Genomic DNA, 23,227 nt, shown 5'->3' with positions numbered 1-23,227 from the left:
TCCCTTCCCTCTCCTCTCCTATACAGTTGTGCCTTTTTCCAGAAAGGGACTTGGTTGGAATCATACTCTCTGTTGCCTTTTCAGACTGGCTCCTTTTGCTTAACAATATGCATCAAAGGTTCCTTTTAGTAGCTCACTTCTTAAACCACTGAATAATATTCAGTTGTGTGGGTGGACTACAGTTTGTCCAGTCACCTACTGAAGAACATCTTGGGTACTTCCAAGATTTTGCAATTGTGAATAAAGCTTCTATATTTGCTTTTAATGACATGACCCAAATGTATGATCCTAATATTACTGGGAAAGGAAATTTCTGGTGGTTAAACTAAGTATGTTTGAAAATCCTGCCCTCTAGAGAATGTGAGAAATATACCTGGGAATACAGAATGACTTTGCTTTATTATATGAAAGTTGGGGCAGAGTAATAGGAGGTTCCTGGAAATGCATTAATGTGGGAAGGAAGTGGGATGCCTACTGTTTTAACTCTCTTCTTAACTTGGTCAGGAACGAACGAGAAAATATTAGCAAATATTACCAAGGAAGGCAAGAAGTTGATGGCCACTGCGGACTCTGTGTTCACAGAAGTTACAAATGACCTCATCAGTGGAACAATTGTAGTTGGGCACCTGGAGCTGATCCTAGAACACATGGATCAGTTCCTCTACATCTGGCAGTTAAGTAAGTATCACGTTGAGATGTGGACTTCAGGCTGCTGAGGAGTTAGGAGCTCAGAAGCGTCTCTCTTTGCCTGTGTGTCTTAAGGAGAGGTGATCTTTGTCATCTTTCTGATGGCTTCTGTCTCCAGGAAGTTGTCAGGGGAGGATTAGGGCTTCTCATCCTCAGGAAAATTAGGGGAAGTGATAAAATACTGACCACGTTAGAGAACTGGTTGTTTTTATTCCTACTGACTGACACGGGACATCTTGGAGTAGCCACGCCTACAACCTCCGGCCCCACCCCCACCCCCGCCCCCGCACAGCCCAGCGTGTGCCGCATACTCACGGGAGGTTCAAGAAATGGCTTGCCACAAAATGGGTATTTGTTTGTTCTACAGACTTCCTGTCCTTTCTTTCTTTTTTTGTTCCAGAGAGTGAAAGTTCTTTAGCCCAAGATAAAAACCACCATCTGAGGAACGTGCTGAGTCAGAGGAAGAACGAACTATTCACGCTAAAGAAAGAGAAGACAAATGTTGACTCTCTCCTGAAGTTGTGTGAGAGGGTAAAAGACGTGATAAAAGGTGATATTCTTGAAAGGTTCTCAGGGGAGAAGCGTCAAAGGAGAATATGATTAAAAATATATCAGAGTAGCGGCCCTTTATCTTGGAGTGGGGAGGCTTTTTCTAATGTGTTAATTTTTAATAAAGTTAAAAATTTTTTGGTAATTAACTGACATAGTTCTAAATAGCTTGTTTCTTGATTTTTCAGGTTTAAACATTGTCATGTATGGAAAATTAGGGTTTAGATTTCCTTGTTTTTCCAATTTCTGTCTTGTACACATAGCCTTTCCAATCTCACTTCCCTCCAATTTTATCCTAATTTCATCAGCCCTCAGGGTTTAAATGCCATGACTATGTAAATGCACTCTTTACACCGGAGCCATGATTCTCTCCCACTTCTTATGCAAGGGCTTCCCTGGTGGTTCAGAGGTTAAAGCGTCTGCCTTTGATGCACGAGACCTGCGTTCGATCCCTGGGTTGGGAAGATCCCCTGGAGAAGGAAATGGCAATCCACTCCAGTATTCTTGCCTGGAGAATCCCATGGACAGAGAAGCCTAGTAGGTTACAGTCCACAGGGTCGCAAAGAGTCAGACACGACTGAGCGACTTCACCTTCACCTTCTTATGCAAACTGTCTTCTCTAGATTTAAAAGTCTCATCTTGTGCTATGCTTTGCTTTCAATGTATTTTTTTTTTTTTAACTCAATGCCAGACTCTTTACCAACTGTTTGAATTTCCTCCAAAGGAGATCCATTTGCTTTTTCAGATAGAATCTCACCAAACCAGAGATAAGCAATCCTAGCGGTATTTTGCCTCTCTTCTCGGCTGGATCTGTATCCTGGGTGTTATGGCTCCCTGCTCTCACTCCTGTGTTTTAGTGAAATGCACACTCTGTTTCTCCTGAGTAAGGGGCCCAGGAGTTCTTGCCTGTCTGGAAACGTCTGCCCTCCCAGGAGATCTGTGGTTTGGTGCAGATCTTTCCTTCAGGATTTGGGGTTTGTGGCTCCATTGTCTCTGCAGGGTCATTGTTTAGAGCAGGTTGGGATTCTACTCCTTTGTGGATGACATATTTTCTCCCTGGAAGCTCTTGAGATTTTTTTTTGTCCCCCTTATTCTGAAATGGCATAGTGATGTGCCTTGGAGTGGGTCTCTCGCATCTGCTGTACTGGCCATACTTAAGTGGGTCTTTGTAATCTAGAAATCCAAGTCCTTGAGTTCTGGGGAAGCTTCCTTTGTTAGTTAAGTGATTACTTTTTCTCTTGTTGGAATCTGCAGTTGGATATTGGACCTCCTGGAATAGTCATCTAACTGCCATACATTTTCTGTCCTATTTCCATGTCTTGTTTTGTTCTGTTTTCTGAGCAGTTTCTTAAGTTTTCTTTCTAAGCTTGCCATTAATTTTTTTTACTTTTTCTTCTTACTTTTATTTAGTCTACAAGAACTCTTTTTGCTTTGAGTGATCCTTTTTCCATACTATCCTGTTCTGGTTCATGGTTATAGTATCATATCTTTCTGAGATTTTTCATATTTTTGATGTAGAGATTTTCTTTTTCTTAAATAGTTTCCTCTTTCCTCCAAGTTGCTTTTATCTCTTGGTATGTTTTCATGTCTATTTTTCATGTTTAAGGCTTTGCTTCTCTGTCTAGAATTCTTTTTTATCTGTTTATATTAAGAGGGGGGACTAACGCCCTGGTGGGGGATTCTGAGGATGGGATGCCTAGGCTTTGAAATAGCCTGTATCTTTAGCTCCTCTCTCTTGGGCTGCTCAGATCACCAGTCTCTTGCCTGGAAGGTATAGGGCTGCCTGCCAAGTCTCTAGGAGTCAAGACAGAATGAGGGCTGGAGGGTTCTCAGCATCCAAGATGCATATCTAGCCTCAGTCCTTCCTTCTACTCTCTGTGTCCTTTCTTCTCCTTTCTAGCTTCTGAAATTTAGTGGCACATACCAACCCTTAGCTTCCTGACGAAGGGTAGGTGTCTGGAAATGCCTTTATTCTACCGTGTACCTGAAACCCCCCAATCCAGAGAGCACTCTGTGAGCCCTCTAGAGCCTCTCTAGAATATAAACTACCTGTTGCATGCCAGGGTGGAAGAGGTGCCATCAGCCTGCTGATGGAATGGGTTGGGATGAAAATGAGCCTGTTTGATGACTCGTTATGCAGACTTTCAGCCCAGTCCTCCTTATTTCATCACCACCTCCCAAATTCCAGCATCTGTGCAGCCAGGGTGTGTGCATGTGGGAAATTCTGTGATGACAGACACCTGGCAGAATCTCAGGTTTCCCCACTATGGGCTAAGACTCCAAGTTCTCAGCCTTGAAACATTGTTTACCCTCAGCACATCTGCTTTTCAAGTTCCAAAGTTTTGTTGCTGTGATCTCCTTTTCTATACTTCCCAGCGCTGTTGCTTTATGGCTTTTGAAAAACAATCTCACTTCTATCATTGCAGCAGGATTTGGGGAGGGAGTGGAAACGTGCAGATTTCAAATGGTCATCTTCACCCAGAAGTTGCAAAGCCTTCTTTGTCAAGAAAACTGATGAGCAAGGCGAGGGTGGAGATTTAAGGACACTCACTGAGAACAAATGCCAACAAGTGTGTTCACTTGTATTTCCTTATGAGCAGCAAGGGGAGTGAAAACTGGGAAAGTAAAATAAAATGATATTGTGAATAGAGTTTGACTTGACATTCTCTTATGGTTTTAAAAGTGGATTTTGGAGAGATTGCTGAAAGACATTCAGAAGACCTCAGTGGGAAAAAGTTAAACCAAGTTGTGACAGTGACTTTGTCAGCCACCTCCCTTGACTCGACGTGGACAACACATTATAACCTGAGCCCTGAAGTCCAAGAAATGGCCAAAAACGCATATTTGCTAAAGGACAGTCACATCTTCCAGATCTTCTGGGCAGAAGCTGCACAGGAGCTGAGTGAGCCAGAAGATAACTTGGAAAGGGAGATATTTCAGCCTGAAAAGGTGTATGAATATTTATATTGTCCTTGTTTCAAAAGGTTTACAAAACTGTATCAGGATCTGAAGTCAGGGGAGGTCACATTTGGGGAAATCGATGACATCTTCAAGGACTTTGTGAATAAATACAGCGACCTAACTGAAGACCTCCAGACCATGTGTGCTCTGTATCCCAGAGACCAGAAGGATTGGATCAAGGGGCGAGTCCAGCAGATCAAGGAATACCATCACCTGCATCAGGCTGTCGACTCAGCCAAGGTCATCTTGGAGGTCAAAGAGAATTTGGGCCTGACTGGTGACTTCAGTGTTCTCCACACCTTACTAAGCTTTGTAAGTTATTTACTGGGGACTCCTGGGGTTGGGGGTGGGGCATTTGTGGGGAGATCCCAGATCTCTGGCTTTGAAAAACTGGGCAAGATGATTTCACAGCTTCCTTCAGGGTTATTTGTATTTTATTCAATGCCTGAATATGCCAAGGGCTTTGTTTTTACCTTTGTTTACCAGTAGTGTGACTGCTAGTGTCAGTTTTAGAAGTTTGGTGGGAGGGACTATTGGGACAGTTCTTGGGGGTCCAGGAGCCAGTTTCAGCCCACATACTGCCTTGTCTTGCAGACTGTCTTTGACAGCTTTCTTTGATGACTTTCTTAGACTGTCTTGGACAACTTTCGCCACAAAAAACTGGACCATATCAACCAGCAAATTATCCGTGCCAAAAAGCTTCTGCAGGATATTGATGAGACTCGGTGTCAGTGTCTGAAGGAGCTGTCCCAGAGAAAGGAGTTCACTAGTTGGGTCCAGGAGGCTCTCCGAGGTACAGTCTGTCACTGTGGTGGCCAGAAGGCTGGAGATTATTTAGATGGTTCACAGGGTGGTCTTCCTGAACTTCTGGGGAGTCACTCCCTTGATCATGTTCTGCACTTTTTACATTCAAACTTTTTAAATTGAAATGTATTTTACATATAAGGGCTTCCCTCATAACTCAATTGGTAAAGAATCTGCCTGTAATTGCAGGAGACCCTGGTTCAATTCCTGGGTTGGGAATATCTGCTGGAGAAGGGTCAGGCCACCCACTCCAGTATTCTTGGGCTTCCCTTGTGGCTCAGCTGGTAGGAAATCCACCTGCAATGTGGGAGACCAGGCTTTGATCCCTGGAGAAGGGACAGACTACCCACTCCAGTATGCTGGCCTGGAGAATTCCATGGACTGTATAGTCCATGGGGTGGCAAAGAGTCAAACACGACTGAGCGACTTTCACTTTACTATTTTCCTTATAGCATTGTGTAAACTTAGGGTACAAGACACATTGCTTTAATACATTTATATCTTATAATATGATTGCCATTGTAACTATAATTAGCCCTCCATCACCTCCCATAATTCTCCTTTTATTTTAGTGATTGGAATAATGAAAATCTAGTCTCTTAGCAAGTTTTCATCTGTATTCATTAGGTAAATGTGCAAGGTGTGCCTAGGTTTGTAGGTAGAATTTATATCAAGATAGTATCACTCATTTGCTGGTGTAAAAGCCACTTCCTTGGCTACTTTATTTTCCTTCTCACTCTGGATTCATGCTGTGAATAGCAGGCGATAATTTTTTAAAAATTATGTCCCTTTAGCTTTTTCCTTTGCTTGATTTTTTTTTTTTTAACTAGAAGCCAAGGCAGCCTTGTCTTCTAAATGTAATCGCATCTCCTTATTGTTGCGCACAGGCTTGGCAGTCTTTTTAACTCTGTAGCTTGGGTGATTTTGGCAGAATTAATGTATGGAGGGAAGAAGGAGGCAGGAAAGAAGGAAGGTGGATGGCCCTGCTGTCCAGGGACAGGGAATGAGCTGTGTGCTCATCTCATCCCAGCTTCACTGCTTCATTTGATTAGTAAGCAGCCGTTGATTGTAGATGACTGTCAACATGTTATTTACCAGCTAAGCTTACTTTTAATAATGAAATGGCAATATTACATGGATTACATGAAATAAGACACACACACAAAAAACCTATGCAATGCCCAGACATTGGTGTTGTTCAGTAAGGTCTGGTCTTGTTCAGTAGTATCAACATAAATGACTTGGCTTCCTTGGTGGCTCAGTGGTAAAGAATCTGCCTGCCAAGCAGGAGAATCAGGTTCGATCCCTGGGTCGGGAAGATCCCTTGGAGAAAGAAATGGTGACACACTCCAGTATTCTTGCATGGGAAATCCCATGGACAGAGGAGCCTGGCAGGCTAGTCCATGGGATTGCAAAAGAGTTGGATATGACTTAGCCACTAAACAACATAAATGGCAAAAGAAAAAGTGCCCCAGATTCTTATTGAAGCAAAGAGTGGGAAAACCCTAAAAATCCACTATCCAGGAATAGCACCAGTAAGGAGCACTGTTCCAGATATGGGGCTCCTGTCATCACAGGGTCGCCCTGCATTCATCTACCCCTCCTGCCCCAGGCACCACCGAACTGAAGGTGTTCGTGGACCTGGCCTCCATCTCTGCGGGGGAGAATGACATTGATGTGGACCGGGTGGCTTGCTTCCACGATGCTGTGCAGGGTTACGCGCCCCTGCTCTATGAGCTGGATACAAGTGCGGGTTTTGATGAGTTCATGCAGCACCTGAAAGAGCTGTGGAAGGCTCTGGATAATGACCACAACCTGCCCACGAAACTGGTGAGTCTTATTTCTGGCTCCAGAGCAGGTTAAGTTTAGTGAAGCATCACTTAGAAACACTAGCGGCGTGACTGCACACTCTCATGGCAGGTTTTTAATGCAGCCTTTTAAAAGGATGTTTAAAAACAGTTTTTCTTCCCAAATGGAAGTGCTTTCTCTGTCCTATTGTTAGAAAACTAAATATAAAACTGCATGTAAATAAGAGTGACCTCTCTGGTGGAAATATATGGGAAAAAACATTGAAAGGAAATGTGCTAAAATGTTACCAGTGGTTTTCTCTGAAGGGAGGTAATTGTTAGTTAATATGCTATACATTTTGGTATTTTTCCATACTTGCCACAATTGGTACAGATTCATTTTTAATCAGAAAGGTAAACATTTCCGTGTACATAAATCAGCTGCACCAGGGTTCAAGCAAGCCTATAGTTCATAACTTGCCTAAAATGGTGGCTGAGACCCCACTAGGGGTGAAGGAGGGGAAGAGGAATGGCAGGAGCACACAGAGCTCACATGCTTGTTTCAGCCAGCATTATCGCCGGTTAGGGGCCCGGCTGAAGGCCGCCTTCTCAAGAGAGCTGAGGTCATGCCTGTCGCTCCCCATCCACGTATCCAGGGCACTGGGTGGGAACACAGGAACAGCCATTGCGGCAACGGCGCGTGACCCAGGAGGGAGACCCAAAGCGCGTGGCAGTGGTGGGCAGCAGATGAGGGACGCCTCCCCTGTGGGTGATGGCACCCTGGGCCAGAGAAGGGGAGGAGGCGCCTGTCCCTGGAAGGCAGAGGTGGAGAGAGTGGCAGGAAGAAGATCACGCCCAAGCTTCGGCCCATTTTCTCTCCTCCTGTCCTGACAGCGTGACTCTGCCCGGAACCTCGAGTGGCTGAAGACAGTGAAAGAGAGTCACGGGTCTGTGGAGCTCTCGTCCCTGTCCCTGGCGACAGCAATCAACAGCAGAGGCATCTATGTGATCAAGGCTCCCACGGATGGCCAAAAGGTGAGCCTCACATTGCAGGCACAGCTGCAGGAGGCTCTTACAGGCTGCTGTTGTCGGGGGGTTTCTGCCTCTCCAAATCGACCTCTGACTGTGCCCTGTTCCACAGATTTCCCCAGACACAGTTCTTCGTTTAATCCTTCCTGAGGGCCAGGGAGACCACAAGGAGAAGCGAGACTACTCTTTAGAAGAGCTGAAAGAGCTTTTGAACAAATTGATGCTGATGTCTGGGACGAAAGAACACAGCAATGCTGAAGTCGTAGAGGTATTTTCCGAGGTAAGGATTTATATCTACGTTGGAGCAAGTGTCCTAATCCCATCTGTTTGGGCTGAGCACTCTCACTGCTGAGGTGCCTAGGAAGTCACAAGAGATTGAGTTTGTCTTTAATTTATACGAATCACTCTACTTTTAAAACTGTGGAGAGTAGAGCCAGTGGGTGTTGCAGAGTGCATGTATTTCAAATTCATGACCCAAAGAGATGTCCATTTACTCCGTAAATCAGCAAGCATCCCAAAATACTGAAAGATGTAGTTGGACATTGTTCATCGAAATCCGCAGTAACCACAACGGTAAAGGCATATTGGTTTATGTAACAGTCTCTCCTTTTGATTATGAATTTTTAATCTGTAAAGTTTATTTATACTTTATAAATGATATCCTTTATCTTCACAACATATTGCTTCCTAAGAAAGAGACTATGGAAATAAGAAAGGAAGACCTTCCGTGATCAAGCTCATGCTTGAGATCCCATGGTGAACCATGGAGGACATGAACCCCAGCCCTTCGAATTGTAAATCTGTTTGTGTTATTCTAGACTACATGTCCTCTCTCTGCAGGTGTTCTGCAATGTGCAGAGGCTTGTCCAGTCTTTCATAAACCTTTACTCTGCTGGAAACATGCTGTTCAGGGCCTGGTCAGCCAAAGTGTACTGTACCCCCATAAACGGTGCCTCCATCCAGCTGGACTTCTGTCTGAGGCTAGTGGGCCCACTGGTGGAGGGCGGGCCAGTCGTCCAGCTGCTGGAAGCCCTCTGCCGGCAGCTGGAGGACTTCCTGGGCTGCTGGGAGAGATTCGTGGCAGAGAAGCGAGCTGAGCACTTTTACCTCAACTACTACACTGCTGAGCAGCTGGTTTACCTGGGCTTGGAGCTCGGGAGTCAGAGGCCCAGCAACGCAGCCCTCACCATGCTCTCCTTCATCAAAGGCAACTGCACCCCATGGGATGTCTCGAGGGCCTGCAGGGGGCCCAGTGGAATGGCCAACACCCACCAAGAGAGTACAGCGGTGGAAGACTTGGTACTGTTGCTCTTCTCTGAGTCCAGACTGGTGGACAAGCTGAGGGCCATCATGGAACTCTCGATGAAACACATGAGAGTCTTCATGCCTCACTGCCTGGACCTGGAGGCCCTTGGCCGCTGTCTCGCTCACCTGGCGAGGATGGCTGGACCCCCTGTGCAGCGGGAGCTCTCCCATGGCCTACAGGAGGGCCAGCCCAACCTCGTCGTCTGTGGCCACTCTGAGGTACTGCCAGCCGCCCTGGCCATCTACATGCAGACCCCACACCAGCCCCTGCCCACCTATGATGAAGTGCTGCTCTGCACCCCAGAAACCACGTTTGAGGAGGTGGCGTTGCTCCTGCGTCGCTGCCTGACCCCAGGCTCCCAGGGACTCAGGGTCTATAGCCTGCTGTATGCGGACCAGCTGAGCTACGAGGTGGCCTGCCGGGCAGAGGCACTCTTCCGGAGGCTGTGCACGCAGCCCCACCGGGAGCACTACCGGCTTGTGATGGTCTGTGACTGTGAGCGGGAGCACTGCTACCTCCCCTCCGCCTTCAGCCAGCACAAGGTCCTTGTCACCCCCCAGGCGCCTCTCAAGGACATCCAGGCCTACCTGGCTCACCACTTCCGAGTCCCGGAAGAGACCCTGTCAGCCGCCGCCGTGTTCCAGGACCGCATGTGTGTTGGAATCGTAGCCTCGGAGAGAGCGGGTGTAGGTAATAATGGCTGCTGAGTCCCCGGTCCCAGGGACCATCTGATGGCCCTTCTTTGTCCAGTGGGGAGTAAGGTGAGCTCAGATAAGCCCTTCTGCAGGTGGGGAACTAAGTCCCTGGAGGACTGACTCACCTGAAATTATAAATCAGGGCCGGCACTGGAACGGGATACTTTTCTCACCTGATCCCAGCTTGGCTGAGCCATCTTCCTCTTTTAAACTGGCTTCTCTGCTGTTTTTTCTCTTTCTCTCTTTTTTAAGTCCATTGAATACTTTGGGATTGATGTGGGTCCTGATCAGGACAAGGTATATTTCCTCTGTCTCGAGAAGAAACAGATGCCCCCACCTTCAGTCGCCATCCGATTTCCATTCTATTGACTGCATCCCTTTAATGGTACTCCCTTCTGTCCAGTGACATTCACTCGCCTCCCCCATGAAGCAAGCTCTGCTGTCCTGATCTCATTCTCAGATTTCCATCCTTAGTCCCAGGAAGCAGCAGGGCTGTTGGGTGGGGAACAGCAAGGAAATTTGAGGGCTCAAGTATGTATTCTTTAAGCTGACGTTAGGTTGCATCAGTTTTGAATTTTGTACAAAGAGAAGTGATTTTTCTGGACATTCTCATTCTTTATCTGCAGCCCTGGCATCTAATTTTTATATGTTCCCGTCAACAGGAAGGTCTCTCTTTGTGAAGAGGTTGCAGGACCAGCTGAAAATACAGTTTAATGGACCAAAAGTGCCTCTAAAAGTTATTCGATTGATTGACCCTCAGGTGGATGAGAACGAAGTCCTGAGGTCCCTTCTGCCTTTCCTGGATGCCACGTATCAGAGGAGACCCATAATATTCCACTTTGACATGACCTCTTCAGTAAGTCGAGCTTCCCTGATAGTTCACACAGTAAAGAAACTGCCTGCAATGCAGGAGACACAGGTTTAATCCCTGGTCGGGAAGATCTCCTGGAGAAAGGAATGGCTACCCACTCCAGTATTCTTGTCTGGAGAATTCCATGGACAGAGGAGCCTGACAGGCTATAGTCCATGAGGTCACAAAGAGTCAGGCACAACTGAGCGACTAACATTTTCACTTTCACTTCAGTAAGTTGCCCCCATGTTCTAGCTGAATGGCTGGATAGAGAAAGACACAGCTTCCACATCCTGCCCTACTCTATCTCCAGTATAAAGAATTTCTTCTTTCGCCGTGTATTGATACTCAGTATCATTGTAAAATAGAGCAGAATAAGAAGGTCCTTAGGGTTGGGAGGACTGCTGTTTTTTGTGTAAGTATTTACAGACCCACATGGTTCTATCCTTAGGTGCGGACTGGTATTTGGGTGTTTCTTTTCAAACTCCTCGTTCTCCAGTACTTAATGGATATAAATGGGAAGATGTGGCTTCGGAACCCATGTCACTTATATATCATTGAAATCCTAGAAAGGAATTCGACTTTGCCACGAAGGCCTTCAAAGCTGGTGTGTATCAGGGCACTCTCATGCTGCTGTGGGGGCAGGCGCTTTTATTCATGCTTATGAGTCCCCACTTTTGCCTTAGCAGAGTAGCTGAGTGCAGTGTTAGTAAAGAAAAATCTTTAAACTTAGTTTTAAATAATGCATGGAATACAAAGATTCTTTTATTAATTAATAGTACCTTAGATTTGTTCTCTTTGGGGTGAGTGCTGTGTGTCTGGGTTAAATGCCAGTGGTGATTGGAATGCAGAAAATTCATGTGCTAGGAGAAGCACTATCTTTCTTAATGACAGCCAACATGGGAAAGAGACTTCCATTATATTAATTTCTTAACTGAAGGGAGTTTTATGCTCATACACACACACAAACACGCATGTATGTGCTTGATGGAGAGATTTATTTCCAAGAGGCTGAGTAGAAAAGGGCTTTGTTATTTACAAGTGCAGCTCACACCATGCCTGAATGTGCAGAAGGTAACACCTCATGCAAAGAGGTATCTACAGAAATCCCTTCATGAAAAGTAATTTTTCATAAAGGTCCATGTAGACCATGTTGAGGATTAAAACACAAAAGCACTTTTTGGGAAATTCAGCCATAACTCATTTCATTTGTGTCTCTCCTTTCCAGAATGCACTTGTCCCCCAGTTCAATTTTCTAGATGTCTTCCCCAAAGTGACCTGCAAGCCTCCCAAAGAAGTGATCAACATGGAGCTGGGTCCTCAGCAGAGCTACAAAGAGCCAGGAATGGATCTGAGAGCATTCTGTAGTGAAACATTCCAGAGACCTTACCAATATTTAAGACGGTTCCATCAGAAAGAAAACCTAGACACATTCCAGTACCGAAAAGGTTCTGTTGAGGGCAGCCCTGGCGAATGCATTCAACACCTCCTGATTTACTGCGGGGTGATAAACCCATCCTGGTCAGAACTTTGGAACTTTGCTCAGTTCCTGAACTACCAGCTCCGAGATTGTGAGGCCTCTCTCTTCTGTGATCCCACCTTTGTTGGAGACACACTGATGGGCTTCAAGAACTTTGTGGTCACCTTCATGATCTTCATGGCCCGAGATTTCGCCACACCTACACTTCACACATCTGACCAAAGTCCAGGGAAGTACACATTCACTATGGATGGGGTCAAAGAAGAAGACCTCGCCCCTTTCTCTCTCCGGAAGAGGTGGGAGTCGGAGCCCCACCCATACGTTTTTTTCAACAGTGACCACACATCCATGACGTTTATAGGTTTCCATTTCCGGTCCAACCAGAACGGTGGTGTTGATGCCATAGACCGCTTGAGTGGGAAAGTAATCAAAAAGGATGTTATGACAGAGCAACTGTACCAGGGACTGTTGCTTCAGAGAGTGCCCTTCAACGTTGACTTTGACCAGCTGCCCAGACACGAGAAACTTGAAAAGCTGTGCCTGGCATTGGGCATCCAGTGGGCCACTGACCCTGATGAAACATACGAGCTTACCACGGATAATATGCTGAAGATCCTTGCCATTGAGATGCGCTTCCGGTGCGGCATCCCCGTCATCATCATGGGAGAAACCGGCTGCGGGAAAACCAGACTCATTAAATTCCTTAGTGACCTGAGGCGTGGGGGTGCTGATGCTGAAACCATGAAGTTGGTCAAGGTCCACGGAGGAACAACTGCCGACATGATCTACTCCAAGGTCAGGGATGCTGAAGAGCTGGCCTGCTTCAATAAGGCCCAATATCAGTTGGACACCATCTTGTTCTTCGATGAAGCCAACACCACGGAGGCCATAAGCTGCATCAAAGAGGTCCTATGTGACCACACAGTGGGTGGCCAGCCCCTGGCTAAGAATTCTGGCTTGCATATCATTGCAGCCTGCAACCCTTATCGGAAGCACACCCAGAAGATGATCTGCCGTCTGGAGTCAGCTGGCTTGGGGTACAGGGTTAGTGCAGAAGAGACCACTGAGAGGCTTGGCTCCATCCCCCTGAGGCAGCTGGTGTACCGTGTCCATGCTCTGCCACCGAGCCTGATCCCCCTGGTGTGGGACTTTGGACAATTGAATGACTCTGCAGAAAAGCTCTACATCCATCAGATTGTCCAGAGACTGGTGAAGTCCATCAGGATGGTACAGAGCGAGACTCATGTAATCACGGAAGTGCTTTCTGCCTCTCAGGGTTTCATGAGGAAAAGACAAAATGAGTGCAGCTTTGTCAGCCTCAGGGATGTAGAACGCTGTGTGAAAGTTTTCAAATGGTTTTACGACCACAGTGAGATGCTCTTGTCTAAGCTGGATTCCTTTCTCTCTAAGACTGGGGTCATCCAAAATGACTTTGAGAGAGATCCTGTCCTCTGGTCCTTGGTTCTGGCCATTGGGGTATGTTACCACGCCTCTTTAGAGAAGAAGGAATCTTATCGGAAAGCTATCTGCAAGTTCTTTCCAGCACCATATAATGACAGCAGGGTTATCCTAGATGAGATAACGCTAACCCAGGATCTTTTTCTGAATGATGTATCTCTGAGGAAAACAATCGCCAGGAACTTGGCTTTGAAGGAGAACGTCTTCATGATGGTGATCTGCATTGAGCTCAAGATTCCTCTCTTCCTGGTGGGCAAGCCCGGCAGCTCCAAATCTCTCGCCAAGACCATTGTGGCAGACGCCATGCAAGGCCAGGCTGCACACTCGGACCTCTTCCGGCACTTGAAGGAGGTCCATCTGGTGTCATTCCAGTGCAGTCCACATTCCACCCCACAGGGCATCATAGGCACCTTCAAGCAGTGTGCCCGTTTCCAGCAGGGGAAGGACCTTGAGCAGTATGTCTCCGTGGTGGTGTTAGATGAGGTTGGACTAGCGGAAGACTCACCCAAAATGCCCCTGAAGGCACTGCACCCATTGCTGGAAGATGGATGTATTGAAGACGATCCTGCCCCCCACAAAAAAGTTGGCTTCATAGGCATTTCCAACTGGGCCCTGGATCCCGCCAAGATGAACCGGGGTATATTTGTGTCACGTGGCAGCCCCAACGAAAGAGAGCTCATTGAGAGTGCCAAGGGAATCTGTGCTTCAGAGCGCCTTGTCCAAGAAAAAATCCAAGGATACTTCACATCCTTTGCCAAAGCCTACGAAACAGTGTGTAAGAGGCAGGACAAGGAATTCTTTGGGCTTCGTGACTACTACAGCCTCATTAAAATGGTCTTTGCTGCAGCAAAAGCTTCCAATAAGGAGCCTTCCCCTCAAGACATTGCACAAGCTGTCCTTCGGAACTTCAGTGGCAAAGACGACATTCATGCCCTGGACATCTTTTCAGCCAATTTACCTGAGGCAAAGTACACAGAGGAGGTCAGCACAATGCAGCTGATCCACCAGAACATATACGGCCATCTTCAGAAGATGCATGGCAGAGAGCTGGATGACTCCGAGTCCCGCTACCTGCTTGTGCTGACCAGAAATTACGTGGCCCTGCGGATCCTGCAGCAGACATTCTTCAAAACAGACCAACCAGAGATTATTTTTGGATCCAGTTTTCCCAAAGATCAAGAGTATACCCAGATCTGCCGAAATATCAACCGAGTAAAGATCTGCATGGAAACTGGCAAGATGGTGGTGCTGCTCAACCTGCAGAACCTCTATGAGAGCCTCTACGATGCACTCAATCAATACTACGTCTACCTCGGCGGTCAGAAGTACGTGGACCTTGGTCTGGGGACCCATCGGGTCAAATGTCGGGTTCACCCAGACTTCCGCTTGATAGTCATTGAGGAGAAAGATGTCGTCTACAAACATTTCCCCATCCCCCTCATTAACCGGCTGGAGAAGCACTATCTGGACATCAACACTGTTTTGGAGAAATGGCAGAAGAATATCGTGGAAGAGCTCAAGGTCTGGGTGGAGAAGTTTATAGATGTGAAAGCTGAGCAGTTTCTAGCCAGACCCAAATACAGCCCTTCTGATGTCTTCATTGGGTACCACTCAGACACGTGTGCCTCTGTGGTGCTCCAAGTCATAGAGCAGCTAGGGCACGAGGCCTTGACTGGTGAACGTTACCAGAAAGTCTCTGAGCAGGCCAAGTCAGTGCTGCTGGATTGTGCCACCCCTGATGCTGTGGTTCGACTGAATGCTTCCGCACTAGGCCAGTTCACTGCACAGTCCCTGTCAGAAGAATACTATTACAGGCAGCAGCATAACTCCTTTGCAGACTTGCTCCAGGCTCACCTTCGCACAATGGATTCAGAACGCCATGCCATCTTCACAGAGGTGATTATCTTTCTGTGTTTTACCCTTTTCCTCTTTCACCTCTGGGTCCTTGACTTCCTAGCATCAGGAATTCAAGATTCTTTGCCAGTCAGTGTATAGGAACCATAAATGAACGTGTTGAGACTTTTGGTTCCTCTCCGTGGTAAGTGAAAGGAGACCTACATATTTTTACATGTTTAGTGTTACCAAGTTTTGAGTGCCCATTTTTGTGCCGTGCTGTGCACAGTGCTCAGGTCAACAAGGGAAATACCACATTTGAGTAATGCACTCGGGACTCTGCGGATATAAAGATGAGTTGGCACAGGGCTTGTCCTTGGTCAGCATACAGTGTAAGGTTTAAAGACATGAATGGGTACTGTTGATATCCTATGACAGTGTTATCCACAAAGGCAATGAGTAGCAACACAGATCAGGATGAGGTCACGAACTTGTCTTTAAGAGGTGACCATCAAGCTGATTGTAAAGTATGATTTGGAAGGTATTATAAGCAGACGGTCCTACTTGAGCAAGGATGTCAAGGTGTAAAACACCCAGTCTTTGCAGGAAACCCGGAGTAATTACTATTGAAGCCCAAAGCTCAAGGCCCTAAGTTCTGAGAGATAGCAGTGAGATATAGCCAGAGAGACTTCATGGAGGGTCTTTTCAGTGGCACCAAGGAGCTTTGCTTTCCTGTGTAAAGGGAGTGATGGAGAAATGTGTGTGGGAATGTGTCCCACTACCTGAGAGAGGAAAGGGAAAAAAGTCTGATAAAAAGACTCACAGATAAGATATACCAGTAGTGAGGCTGCAGTACCAGTTCAGTCAAAGGATGGACGGGTGCAATTGAGACATAGTAAGGATTCATATTGACAGAGATAAAGATTGATTCTTTATAGGAGCTCTGGGAGATGGAGGAGGCTAAGGATGACTCCATGGTTTCTTCCTTGGTTGACCAGAAGTTTGGTTAATCACATCTTTGTTATTGTTCAGTCAACAAGTCGTGTCTGACTTTGTGACCCCATGGACTAAAGCATGACAGACTTCCCTGTCTCTCACTATCTCCTAGAGTTTTCCCAACTTCGTGTCTGTTGCATCTGGGATGCCATCCAACCATCTCATCCTCTGCTGTCCCCTTCTCCTCCTGCCTTCAATCTTTCCCAGCGTCAGGGTCTTTTCCAGTGAATCGGCTGTTCACATCAGGTGGCCAACGTATTGGTGCTTCAGCTTCAGCATCAGTCCTTCCAATGAGTGTTCAGGGTTGATTTCCTTTAAAATTGACTGATTTGATCTCCTTGCTGTCCAAAGGACTCTCAGAGTCTTCTCCAGCACCACAGTTTGAAAACATCTATTCTTTAGCACTCTGCCTTTATGGTCCAGCTCTCACAACCATACGTGACTCCTGGAAAGACCATAGCTTTAACTATACAGACATTTGTTGGCAAAGTGATACCTTTGTTGGCAAAGTGATGTCTTTGCCTTTTAATACACTGTCTAGGTTTGTCATAGCTTTCCTGCCAATCACAAACTAGTTATGAGCAACAAGTCTGGTGGAGGTAATGATGGATTTCATTTGGGATGGGCTTTGATGTAACATCTAGGTAGTCTGTCATCAATTGGATATAGGAATGGGAAGCTCAGTGGTAAGGCCAGCCTGGAGATAATGATTCAGGACCTGGCAGCGTGCCCTTAAGGAGTATACTGGTTGCACTGTGTGGTGTGATCCAGTAGCAGGGGAGATTTGGTTAACAGATGTGGGGAAGACCTCAATGGCCGGCTCCACGGAAAGTTTGAAGTAAGATTGCAAAGGACAAGTGGTATTTGTTCTGAGTGCTAAGGTATCATCACAAGCAGGGTTCAAAGCAGGAAAAGATGTTGGAATCTAGGAAGAAGATTCAAAGACATCTTAGGGGCAGGATGAGTCTTCTCTCCAATACCTTTGATCCTGTAGGTTCTGTTTGCCTTAGCACCACCTCATGTTAGAAAACTCCTCTGGGTTTGGACTCCCAGTTGGATCTGTGTACCAACTGCACAATGAAGAGCCCATAGAAGATATTTGCTGAGCATCCTCATGTTTCTTGGATCTGAATCTAGGAGACAACGCTTTCTTGCATTCCATAGAATGATTGTAATTTCCTGCCTTTGCAGATCACTACGTTCTCCAGGCTGCTAACCAGTCATGACTGTGAACTTTTAGAATCAGAAGTAAAGGACTGGGCTGTGAAACTCACCGTCCTGTCACTGCAACAGTTTGACACCGAATACTCTTTCCTCAAGGAAGTTCGGTGAGGATCCCTGCCCTCCCCTCCCGCTCCCCTCCCTCCTCAGGATCAACCACTTTGTATTTCATATGTGTGACTATTAACCACGGGTGTTTTCTAACCAGCTTTGGCTAGTGAACCTTGAGAACATGTGACTCTGAAAAGGATGCGTTTTACTTCTCCAAGTGTCCTGATCTCGGTTATCCTCTGTGAAAACATCTTTTTTGAATCCAGCATCCTTAGGTCTCATTAGGAGGCATCTATTGGGGCTTTTTTCTCTCTCCACTGGAATGTCTACTCACCTTACAGGGGAAAATCCCACTTGAATAGTTTTCCTATATACCCCTTATGTTTCCCATCACTTTGGAGAATATTATCACCAACTTTTAGGACAGAAAACTCACTTGGATAATTTCCTTTTTCTTTCAGAAACTGCTTAGCTCACACAGCCAGTTGTAAAATTCTTGTTATTCAAACAGATTTTGAAGATGGAAGTCAGAGTGCTCAGCTCATTGCCTCAGCGAAGTATGTTTTGTTCTTTTTCTCAGAAACTACATAGGATACCCCAAATTTATTCAGGAGCTCCTAAAGAATTTCTTCCTTAAAAACTGTATAGTATCAGAATAAACATAGACATAAAAATTATTCTCCATTTTTATTCCCCTAAATATGGACTAGAGAAACCAACAGAGAAAAGGCTCTTAACAATGGAAAAATAGCCAATGCAAGAAGTATAAATAACAGAATATTAGCAGGATATAAGAGAGTATCCTTGAAACATATTTTAGCTGACAAAGATTTGGTCATTATTCATTTCAAATTATGAGATATGAATTTACTGCAAGTTCAGGGGCCTTAATGGTATTTAAATGCTTTCAGTTGTATTTATTTGACAGCTTTAAGTTGTTTGTAGTGGAAATTTGATGCTTTTAGAATTAACTGCATCCCCTTATTACTTGATGCTAAATGTAATTTTTGGACCTTCTAAAGCATTGGAAACCATATTTCATATCATGATTGTCTTTGTCCTTTGGTTGTGCACAGAACTCTGTTTCTTGAAATGGACAAGAGCACTGCCCTTACCCTTAGTAGCATCTGACCAAGCTTATTAAGCATTATAAGAGAGGGTTCCTATTAATAAAAAATGCCATTTCAAAGGAGAGGAACACAGGAATGGGGGAAAGAAATGAGACTATTTAGAGAAGTCTTGCCCCTGTTCTCTTATAAGAGAGGATAACAAGCATGAAGGTGTGAAATTTACTTAAAGTTTAAAAAAAAGTGAGATGAAACTTGACCTCTTTGAGGACACCATTTAGCCATTTTGCAATGTTCATTTTGCTTATTTTCTTTGTTCTTTTGTTTTGTTTTGTCTTTGCTTTTTGTTTTTAAAATAGGTATTCTGCTATGAATGAAATCAATAAGATACAAGGAAATAAGAACTATATCTTAGTCAATTTTATCACAAAACTGTCCCGGATGGGAAGTGGAACGTCCTATGTAGGATTCCATGGAGGTAGGACCGAAATATTTATAAATATGTTTGTATAATAATATTTAAGTTATTTCTAATTTGGTCCTGTGGTGGTGGTGGTTTAGTCACTAAGACATGTCCAACTCTTGTGACCCCATGGACTGTAGCCCGCCAGGCTCCTTTGTCCCTGGGATTTTCCAGAAGTGGGTTGCCATTTCCATCTCCAGGGTATCTTCCCGACCCTGGGATCAAACCTACATCTGCTGCATTGTAGGCAGTTTCCTACGTTGCTGCTGGATTCTTTCCCCAAGCCACTGTTTGGTCCTATGATGTACAAAGTCTGATATTGAAGATTAATGTTAATCTCAGTGGTCTTTCCAGGTGGCTCAGTGGTAAAGAATCTGCCTGCCAATGCAGGAGACACAGGAGATGCAGCCTGGATTTCTGGGTTGGGAAGATCGCTTGGAGGAAGAAATGGCAACCCACTCCATTTCCTTGCCTGGGAAATTTCCAGAAAATTTCTGTCCATGGAAAATTTCCATGGACAGAGGAGCCTGGCAGGCTACAGTCCATGGGGTCACAAAGAGTTAGACACAACTGAGTGATTGAGCACACACACATAATCTCAACTGTATTTGTTTCAAATGCAATTAGATTTCTTAAAGCTGGTGCTGCTGCTAAGTCGCTTCAGTTGTGTCTGACTCTGTGCGACCCCATAGACGGCCTCCCACCAGGCCGTCCCTGGGATTCTCCAGGCAAGAACACTGGAGTGGGTTGCCATTTCCTTCTCCAATGCATGAAAGTGAAAAGTGAAAATGAAGTCGCTCAGTCGTGTCTGACTCTTAGAGACCGCATGGACTGCAGCCTACCAGGCTCCTCTGTCCATGGGATTTTCCAGGCAAGAGTACTGGAGTGAGGTGCCATTGCCTTCTCCGTTCTTAAAGCTGATTGATACAAAAAAACAAAAAACACTTCATCTTCAGACTCATGCTACAACATACAATACTTCATTATTTGTTGATACATGCTTGATTAATCTCTGGTTCCTCCCCTTTTACTATATGGATAATGCAGAGAGATATTTCCCACTAGCATTGTTATGAATGTGTGGATACTTAATGCCTGTTTCTGGGGCCAGAAAATGCTATCTTTAATCTCTCTTTTTTTCCTGATGAAGACTCACCAAATATTTACTACATAGGCACACCTTGTTTACTTGCACTTTGCTTTATTGCACTCCACAGATACTGCTGTTCTGACAAACTGAAGGCTTGTGCCAAGTCTTTCAGCGCCATTTTTCTGAACGCCTTTGCTCACGTCATGTCTCTGAATTATCTCATGTGTTTGAGATAATTCTCAAAATATTTCAAGCATTTTCATTATTGTATGTGCTATGGTGACCTGTGGTCAGTGACCTTTTGTGTTACTACTACGACTAGATGAAAGCTAGGATGATGGTTAGCATTTTTTAGCAATATGGTATTTTTTGGTTGTTTTCTTTTGTGTGTGTACAGTATTTTTATTTGTTTACTTTTGGCTGCCCTGGGTCTTCATTGCTATGCTTGGGCTTTCTCTAGTTGTGGTGCTCAGACTTACTGTGGTAGCTTCTCTTATTGCAGAGCACTGGTCTAGGGTGTGTGGGCTCAGTAGTTCTGATGCACAGGCGTAGTGGCCCTGAGGCATGTGTAATCTTCCCAGACCAGGGACTGAACCTGTGTCTCCTGCTTTGGCATGTGGATTCCTTACAATTGGACCACAAGGAATGTCCCAAGTATTTTTCACTTAAGGCATGTACATCGTGTTTTGAGACATAATGCTATTGCATACTTAATAAAATACAGTGTAATATAAACAAAATTTTTATAGATGCTGTGAAACCGAAAAACTTGTGTGGTTTGACTTATTGTAATATTTGTTTTGTTGGGACCTGATCCCAAAGAATCTCCAAGGAATCTCCTATATGAGAAAATTGGTATTCTAGCAAATAGGCAAGTAATAGTTTAGTTTAATAATTTCATAGTTAATAACAGGCAAACCTTGCTGTTGTCTCACACCCCTCTACTGATTATGATATAGAACATTTAATAATACATTTATAAAAGAATAATGAGCCTTCTCTAAATACTTTTTTATATTAGTCATTTCAGTTCTTAAAACTGATTTTCATGCTAAAGTTGTTAACATCTGTAGCATGACATCTATATGTTTCCTGTGTATATTCAAGGGATTAGACTTTAGGATACAAATCATTCATTCATTAGTATGTTAAAACATCAGGACAATGGTGTATCCCTGCTTACAACTGTCAGGAAGAAACCAGAGGACACAGGGAAGATTCTGGGGCTTGTTTTCCCAGGGCTGTGGCATTCTGTGCACATCGACGACCTCCGGAGGTCCACAGTCATGGTTTCAGACATAACTAAACTGCAGGATGTGGCCATCAGCCAGCTGTTCAAACCAGAAGATCCCGCTAAGGGTGAGTCTACAGAAAAGGTCCTCGGGGAGGTAGGATGGTGGGAGCGGAAGCCAGGAGGTGTGCACTCTGCTACAAGGACAGGTGCTTAGGCTACTGTCCCGCAGTCCGACACCTGCCCCCTGGCAAGAGCTCGGGACACATTTGCTGAACTGAGTATTGATGAATCCAGGGCACTGTCTGCTGTTTTCAAGGCCAGGAGAAGACAATATTTCCACAAGGTCTTTGCAGGTACCTGTGGAACATGTCAGATTCTATTTACCCTGGCTTCCGAATCAGCCATCTGAGCCCAGGATGGAAGCTTGGGTTGCCACTGGTGGACCACGTCCAGTGGGCGATCGGAGGCTGATCTGTGTGACTGAAGGTCTCTCCTTTGGAGCCCCTTTCTGAGGCTGGTGCCAGGGAAACCCGGATAGATCCCCAGCATACAACGCACACGATGTTGCCAGCGATCCCCACCACCACTTCTGCCTCTGAACAGTAGCTCCATTGTTTTACTTCTTTGCAGTGGAGGTAGGACGCCGAGCCCAAGAAGATGATGAGGAGGTGATGGAAACTGAGGCAGTCACATCACAGCAAGTGGCGGAGGTAAAAATGGAGACAGTAAGTCCTGAGATGAACTCCAGCCCAGCCTCCGGACCAGAACATGATATAAATTCTCACTCTTTCTAGCCCTCTAAGCCCTCAGGCTGTGGGCTCCACTTCCTTAGATTTACACCCAGGGGTCGGAGGAGTGGACTCAGCTGGCCAGGGCTCAGCCCAGCACTCCTCTCCCTGCCTCTGTGAGTGCAGGTGGATCACCAGCAGCAGATCTGACCTTGGCTTTTCCTGGTGTCCCCTGGACAGTTTTGCTCTGTTGCTTGACCACTGATAAGGTCTCCGGGCACATAGGATTGTCTTGTAGTGGATTTTTTTTTTGGCCGCACAACATGGGTTGCAGGGTCTTATTAATAGTTCCCTGACCAGGGATTGAACCCAGGCCCACGGCAATGAAAGTGCAAAGTCCTAGTCACTGGACCTCCAGGGAATTCCTTCACAGTGGTTCTCAGGGGAACTTGACAAGGGCATGTGGTGGGAACTTGGGCAGGAGGAAAACTGTGCCCCTGCACCCAGTGCCTGGACCTCATCTCTGCCATCACCTGGCTTTTCTTGACATGTAAGTAGCAGAAATGGAAGGCTTGATTGTCTGTCGACAGATGCAGATCCTGGACACCACCAGGCTGCTGAAAAGCTGTATTCAGGGTGCCGTGGGCATGCTCAGAGACCAGAATGAGGACTGTCAGCGCAGCGTTCAGAGGGTGTCCATCCTCCTCAGCCTCTTAGACGAAAACAGTGAGTACAGAGGTGTGGGAGCTCCTCTTGTCCACACCCCAACCAAGCTCCTCCATCAGTCCCTGAGTCATTCCCCACTGTAGCTCTCCATTACTCCCAGAAGCAGCTGGCTCTCTGGCAATCTATATGTGTGCCTCTGGGTTTCTGTAGACTCGGCCTGGCCGAAGGAGACGGGCTTCCCTTCCTGCTGGGATGGGTCCGGGATGCCGGGC

General features: G+C 45.7%; 1 protein-coding gene across 7 annotated transcripts in view; it reads left to right on the top strand.

Moving 5' to 3' along the window:
* Nucleotides 1-23,227, top strand: part of RNF213 (ring finger protein 213) — a 127,725-nt gene that overhangs the window by 59,277 nt on the left and 45,221 nt on the right. For 5 of the 7 annotated variants that reach the window (XM_060395801.1, XM_060395802.1, XM_060395800.1 and 2 more), the window contains 17 exons: nt 505-678; nt 1,088-1,237; nt 3,920-4,509; nt 4,828-4,990; nt 6,614-6,831; nt 7,683-7,823; nt 7,930-8,097; nt 8,658-9,813; nt 10,481-10,674; nt 11,120-11,275; nt 11,897-15,502; nt 17,627-17,763; nt 18,169-18,264; nt 19,134-19,252; nt 21,567-21,686; nt 22,192-22,286; nt 22,880-23,015. In XM_060395801.1, coding sequence (XP_060251784.1) covers nt 505-678; nt 1,088-1,237; nt 3,920-4,509; nt 4,828-4,990; nt 6,614-6,831; nt 7,683-7,823; nt 7,930-8,097; nt 8,658-9,813; nt 10,481-10,674; nt 11,120-11,275; nt 11,897-15,502; nt 17,627-17,763; nt 18,169-18,264; nt 19,134-19,252; nt 21,567-21,686; nt 22,192-22,286; nt 22,880-23,015 — 7,419 coding nt within the window. The remainder of the gene's footprint in view (nt 1-504; nt 679-1,087; nt 1,238-3,919; nt 4,510-4,827; nt 4,991-6,613; nt 6,832-7,682; nt 7,824-7,929; nt 8,098-8,657; nt 9,814-10,480; nt 10,675-11,119; nt 11,276-11,896; nt 15,503-17,626; nt 17,764-18,168; nt 18,265-19,133; nt 19,253-21,566; nt 21,687-22,191; nt 22,287-22,879; nt 23,016-23,227) is intronic. The other 2 variants (XM_012186467.5, XM_060395799.1) reach the window with 1 other exon arrangement.

This window comes from Ovis aries, chromosome 11 (assembly GCF_016772045.2).
Source record: "Ovis aries strain OAR_USU_Benz2616 breed Rambouillet chromosome 11, ARS-UI_Ramb_v3.0, whole genome shotgun sequence".
NCBI lineage: Eukaryota > Metazoa > Chordata > Mammalia > Artiodactyla > Bovidae > Ovis > Ovis aries.
The sequence above is the reverse complement of the archived record's forward strand: the minus strand, read 5'-3'. Positions and strand labels throughout refer to the sequence as shown.